Source organism: Olea europaea, chromosome 12 (assembly GCF_002742605.1).
Source record: "Olea europaea var. sylvestris chromosome 12, O_europaea_v1, whole genome shotgun sequence".
Lineage (NCBI taxonomy): Eukaryota > Viridiplantae > Streptophyta > Magnoliopsida > Lamiales > Oleaceae > Olea > Olea europaea.
This window is the reverse complement of record NC_036248.1, coordinates 3,600,655-3,607,037: the sequence shown is the minus strand read 5'-3', so window position 1 is coordinate 3,607,037 and position 6,383 is coordinate 3,600,655. Positions and strand designations below refer to the sequence as shown.

At 30.2% G+C, this 6,383-nt stretch overlaps 1 protein-coding gene across 1 annotated transcript; it reads right to left on the bottom strand.

Annotated features, from left to right (window-relative positions):
• Positions 1-1,402: 1,402 nt before the first annotated feature.
• LOC111405241 (ferruginol synthase-like) lies at positions 1,403-3,350 on the bottom strand. Its single transcript, XM_023034044.1, has 2 exons — positions 2,367-3,350; positions 1,403-2,142 (listed from the first exon to the last, which is right to left on the bottom strand). Exons 1-2 carry the CDS (start codon positions 3,252-3,254, stop codon positions 1,534-1,536), a joined length of 1,497 nt encoding a protein of 498 aa, XP_022889812.1. The 5' UTR covers positions 3,255-3,350; the 3' UTR covers positions 1,403-1,533.
• Positions 3,351-6,383: the final 3,033 nt, after the last annotated feature.

Below are 6,383 nucleotides of genomic sequence, written 5' to 3'. Positions count from 1 at the left end.
AATGTTGCACCTTATACTGTTAAAAGTCGTTCAATTTGTGCTTTTTATTATTATTAATTCAAGATAATTTGCAGTTTTACCGGTTTCCATTTCCGTAGTCCATTTCATAGACCTCAGCATATCACTAATTGATCCTAAGCAAACCATTGTGTTCAGGGCGGACTTAGACATTTCATATTAGGAGTCACAATCAAATTTTTAAAAAAAGTGACAAATTTTTTTTTATTACTTTATATGGGTTATAAACTGTAATACTATTTTTTCATCTTTATTATTTTTACATATAAAAAAAAGTTCGATCATTTTTAGGATTTTTTTTATTGTTACTTTTTCCCCTCAATCAATTAATTTTTTTAAATAATGTAATAAATTTCCTAATAAAATTTTTGACATCATTTGAAAAAAAATTAATTAATCTAGAGGAAAATGTAACAATATTAAAAAAATCCAAAAAATGATTGAATTTTTTTTATATATAATTTTTTTTCATATGTAAAAATAATCAAGATGAAAAAGTAGTAAAACAATTTAAAACCCTTTGGAAATAATAAAAATTTTATTAAAAATTTTTATTTCCAAAAAAAAAAAATTTTTGACGTCATACCACATTTAAATTTTCCTAATAAAATTATGTAAATTATATTGAAAAATTTGTCGCTCAAAAATAATAAACATTAATAAAATAATTGATTTTTTTTTTTCAAAAAAGAGGAGTTATACGTCTCTTTTTAGCATACATATTTGACGTACGTATAACTATTTTCAATAATCATTTAGATAATTTGATATTTTTATAATATAGTTCTCAAAATGAGTTTCGAGAAAATATAGAAGATTTATGGATATGGCTAACGTATAATTGTCGAAAAAATTTTAAAGTTAGCTTGTTATCTAAATTTTCGAAATACTAGTTTAGAATAGCCTATTTTGACGTGTCGTAACATTTGTTACGATTGACCATTTCGCACAACATTAACAAGGTGAAATATTAGGTTGTGAGTACTTTAAAATGATATTAAGAATATAATATTTCAATTTCGCTTGATATTCCATATTGAGCCTGAAAACGAAGACAAAAATTAAAAAAAAAAAAAAAATTGAAAAAAGTAGAGGGTCAAGTGACACTAGGGGACCCCCTTGGGTCCGCCCTTGATTGTGCTACTGTATCTGCATTTGAGAGAACAGTTGGAATGCTTGTTAAAAATTGAATTTCGACAGTCCACTATGGAATTTAATAAAACCCACTTTTCCCACGTACCTTATTGTGACAACTTCTGAATTGAGTCTGGTGCTGTTAATTATCGCATGGTTATCTGTTAGATTTATATATAAATTTCAATTTGAATCTCATCAATTGTTCATTTTTCTATGCTCAAGTGTAGAATTCGAAAAAATAGAACGGTTAAAATTTGTGAAGTTCATATCAAATTGTACAAAATTCAGAAAGGTAGATAGCCATTTTAGAACATATTCAATGACAACGCAAGGCTTTGTCGTTGAAGGTACTACACATTTAGCTACGAAATACAGACACTATGACATTTTGATGGGGAAAGCCGTGAGAGGCACTGCCTTCTGTAGTGAAAGCCCAAATTTCTCACTTACGTCGACTTCTTCGGGTTTCATTCCTTTTTCCAGTTTCCAGTCGAAGTTGTGAATCAAAGCTGCCACCATGAGATGCACCATTCTGTCAGCCAAAGGCAATCCTGGGCACATCCTCCTTCCTGAACCAAATGGAATGAGCTCGAAATCTTGGCCTTTGAAGTCTACTTCACGGTTTAAAAACCGTTCAGGCTCAAATGAGTCTGGATTTAACCAAAGACTTGAATCTCTACCAGTTGCCCATACGTTAACAAGTATTTGTGCATCTTTAGGGATTGTATACCCATTGATTTCTGTATCAACTTCTGCCTTGTGAGGTACTAAAAAGGGGGCAGGAGGATGATACCTAAAGGTTTCTTTGATCACTGATTGCAGATATGGAAGTCTTGAGATGTCCGATTCTTCAACTTGTTTGTTTCGTCCAATGACAGTCCAAAGCTCGTTTCTAGCTTTCGACATTTTCTCAGGATTGCGTATTAATTCAGTCATTATCCATTCCACAGTGCTCGAAGTAGTGTCTGTTCCTGCAATGAATAAATCCTAGTATATGCAAGAAATTAGTGATCTATATTGGCTAACCATTCAAATATAAGTTCACCGAAACATTCACTTCTAAACATATATCCTTTTCTGTATCTTTTTGCCATTTTGTAAACTGAAGAATTTGTAGAAATTAAGTGATTTCATTAAGAGGAAGTAAAGTGGTTCTGTTTAGAAATTTATGCAGTCAGGAAATATGAGTACCCTGAACTTATTTTACTCACCAGAAGTAGGTGTTTTAGAACATCCAAGGTTAATTCGGATTCGCTTGCTTGGCTGTGATTCAGGATGGCTTCTAGTAAATCGTTTCTCACTGGATGATCAAGTGACTCGCTTCTTGACTTCAACCGTTGATTGATCAAATCATCTAATATTACAAATACTCTGCTCATGTAACTCTTTGTTTTGCGCCTAATACCTTGTGGATCAATGAATTCAAGAACAGGGAAGAAGTCCGCAAGATTAGGAAGACCTCCATTTGCCAATAAAACCCTTACAATTTCTTTCATTTCTTGAGAAGAATCGGAATTAAATTGAGCGAAATCAGTTGAGAAAAGAGTGGCTGAGATGAGATTAAGTGATGTGATAAACGCAGCATCACTAATATCAACCACCTGATCGCTGATGCAACAATCATGCACATAGTTACACAATTTCTTCATTTTTTCTTGACGAAGACCCTTGCTTGCATCAAGTCTATGCAACGAAAACATTTGCTCTTTACAAAGTTTACGAAGCTTTCGCCATTGGCTAGACACAGGCAACCAGGCCATAGACTTCTTGAAATGATCATACGCTGCAGCTGCTGCTGGAATTGTTCGAGAAGAGAAGACTTGGTCATGTTCTTGTAGTACTTGCTTGGCAATATCCGGGGATGAGATGACGATTGAATCTCTGCTCCCCAGCTTTAGATACATAAGAGGACCATAAATTTTGGAAAGTTTGGTTACTGATTGATGGGGGTTTTCGCCAAGTTGAAGAATGTTACCGATAATCGGAAAGGGGTAAGGCCCTGGAGGTAACCTGCCGGTTCTCCAGCGCCTTAGATTTGATCTCAAGACATGCCAGACTGGAAAAGATAATACTACAAGAAAAATTGTCAGCAACTCCATTGATTTTTTCCTTTGCTTACTGTTGGGAACTGAAAGATAAGGCTAGATATTTTCGTCTAATGCAAGACTTTTTAGATTGAACTGCACCAATTACTCCGCATGTGGATTTCATTTCATCCACAGGTTTGTCTATCCACAAGAAAAATGAAATCAATAATTGCTATTCTGGTAGGGAAGTGCTACATGTATATAATTGTTTACATAATGGTGTCTATAATTATATGTGGTGTTGGATTCAACATTTAATTCAAATATCACAATTGCACATCAACAACTGGATGATTGTCACATTATATGATTGTCGTTTTATCCCGCAAGTGGACGAATCGTAACAAGTAGTAAAGTAGATCTTTTGAGTCCGGATTATCGTTCCCACGAGAACTATATCTTAGTACTCAATTTATTATTCCTAATTTCTATTTGACGAAAATAAATAAAATAATTAAATGTGATTTTTAAATCTAACTACTAAAAAATTCGTGAATGCAACAGAAAATGAGTGAGAATTCAAATAATAATTGGAGATTAGGGCGGAACAACTTCACCTATTGGTCACCTTTACTTCTAATATCAAGATTCATAAAATTCAAGTAGTGTTCGATCGAATTATTTTATTATATTCAACTTACCCCTCTTGAGTTTTTTTTGAGCCTATTTAATTAGTTAAATTCCATATCTCTATACAAATTAAATTTAATTAAACGAAATAACAGTTCTAAGAATTCCTATATGACCGCAGAAATTAATATAGGTATATCTATACGTTATATTAATTTATCGAATTTTAATATGTGTTCTAAACAAGAATCCACATCTCTACATAATTATTGTTCACGAAATCATTGAATAATTGGCCAGAAAATTCTAAGTATTAAAAACATAATTAAAATTCACACATAAAATATTAAATAACAAGATTATCAAATAAAAGAAATAAATGATCCCAAATCAATTAAATTATTCGCCCTAAAATTAAATTTAGCTACTCATATTAATAGAGAAAAAACAAAGAATTATGGAAGATATCACCGAAAATTGATGGAACGTAAAAAATTTCGAACTATGCTGTCTGTCGTTTCCTTTCCACAAAGCTGCTGTTTTTAATTTAATTCTTCCAAAACCTGCCTCAAACTTCGTGTATGTAACTATTAAATTTCAGCAAAGAATTCCAAGCTGCTGCATCAATTTTCGTGCATCCCTCTATTTAATAAAGTAGTCTCCGTCTGTATGAATTTCCTTTGGCAGAAGGTGTGTAAAAAATATATAATTGCCTGCCTCAATTTTCTTCTCTTCCTGTTTGTGCCAATCAATCAAAGAATGTAAAAATATAAAATTGACTGCTTTCCCCTTTTCAATATGCACGTGTGTGTATATGAGTATCAAAAGAAAATTTTGGCAGCCACAATAATTGACTCACAAAAGGACTTCTCTCTCTAATTTCCCCTTTGTATTTAATTGCATATCACTACTAAATAAAAAGGGCAATGTTTCACTACTGTAGAAAGAATAGTAGATTCTTCCATTTTGTCTCACTGTAGCTTTTTTTTATTGAGAGAAAGCAACAACGTCGTTTATCTTACGTGTTTGATAAAGTGACATTGTTGCTTTTCCTCAATTTACGCGACATGGAGGATTATTTCATGGAGCCATCTTTACTCTTTCTCCATTTTTACACGCTACAATCATGCCTCTTTATTTCTCCACACTAATTCAAGAGCGAAAGTGTGAATTCCATAAATATATGATTGAAAATATGTTTGAAAAAAAATAAATTTTAAAAAATGAAGACCAAACATGTTAACAAATGAATATATTTATTTTTCGAAAAATACAAAATTATATAATATTATAATAATTATAATAATATAATATTAATTAATAATATTATTATTTATTGACCTCCAAAATTACAGAGGCCAACATGTTGGCCTCCAGAATTAACATGAAGGCCTTCATGTTAATATATTTTATTTATAGATCATCTATTTAATATATAAGTTAATATTTAATTTTAAAAATTAAATATATTTAAATATTTACTCCAAAATTTTAAATTAATATATTGTTAATTTACAAGTAATTTTTACAATTATAAGTTTTTTTTTTACTTTTAAATAACTTTAAGCGGATTTTTTTTACTTATATTTATGGAATTCAAACTTTTGCTCTTGAATTAACCCCTCAATTAATTATTATTTAAACGATTCATAAATATTTTGATTGATATTATTTTTTAGTCATCCAAATGGTTACTATATACCTTTTACGTACATATATAAAAATAATGTTTTTATTTAAACTTACTTATATACTCAAAAATAAACTTTCTAAAGATACATGGTTGATAGTTTGAGAAAATGGTGAAAGAGATAGTATGTCATTTTTATCGTGAAATGATTCTAATCTTAATATGTTAGATTGTGCTTCAAAATTACATAATCTATCAAATATAATTTTTAAAATTAATTTTTATAAAGTAATATATTTTTATTATTATTTTTTTTAGTAAAGTAATAATGAAAACTTATACTCGAGCCTCCATAATTGTTAAGGAGGCCCAAGCATTACACGGAGGCTCATGTCTTGAGCCTATTTGAGCCTCCACAATTATGGAGGCTCATATTTGAGCCTCCATAATTAATAAAAAATTAATTATTTTTTAGTACTATTATATTTCTCCTTTCAAAAAATAAAAATAAAATTACTATATAAAAAGGGCAATGTTTTACTACTGTAGAAAGAATAGTAGATTTTTTCATTTTGTCTCACTGTAGCTTTTTTTTTATTGAGAGAAAGCAACGACGTCGTTTATTTTACGTGTTTGATACAGTGATTTTGTTGCTTTTCCTCAATTTACGCGGCGTGGAAGATTATGTCATAGAGCTCTCTTTACTCTTTCTCCATTTTTACATGCTACAATCATGCCTCTCTATTTCTCCACACTAATTCAAGAGCGAAAGTGTGAATTCCATAAATATGTGATTGAAAATATGTTTGAAGAAAAATAAATTTTAAAAAATGAAAACCAAACATGTTAACAAATGAATATATTTATTTTTCGAAAAATAATTTTTTATTACCATTTCATTTTTATCGTGAAATGATTCTAATCTTAATATGTTAGATTGT

Excerpts from the sequence above, each read along its gene's own strand:
- LOC111405241 (XM_023034044.1), bottom strand. The coding sequence starts at position 3,254 with ATGGAGTTGCTGACAATTTTTCTTGTAGTATTATCTTTTCCAGTCTGG. Across the intron at positions 2,143-2,366 it reads TTCTAAAACACCTACTTCTG|GATTTATTCATTGCAGGAAC; the intron begins GTGAGTAAAATA and ends TGCATATACTAG.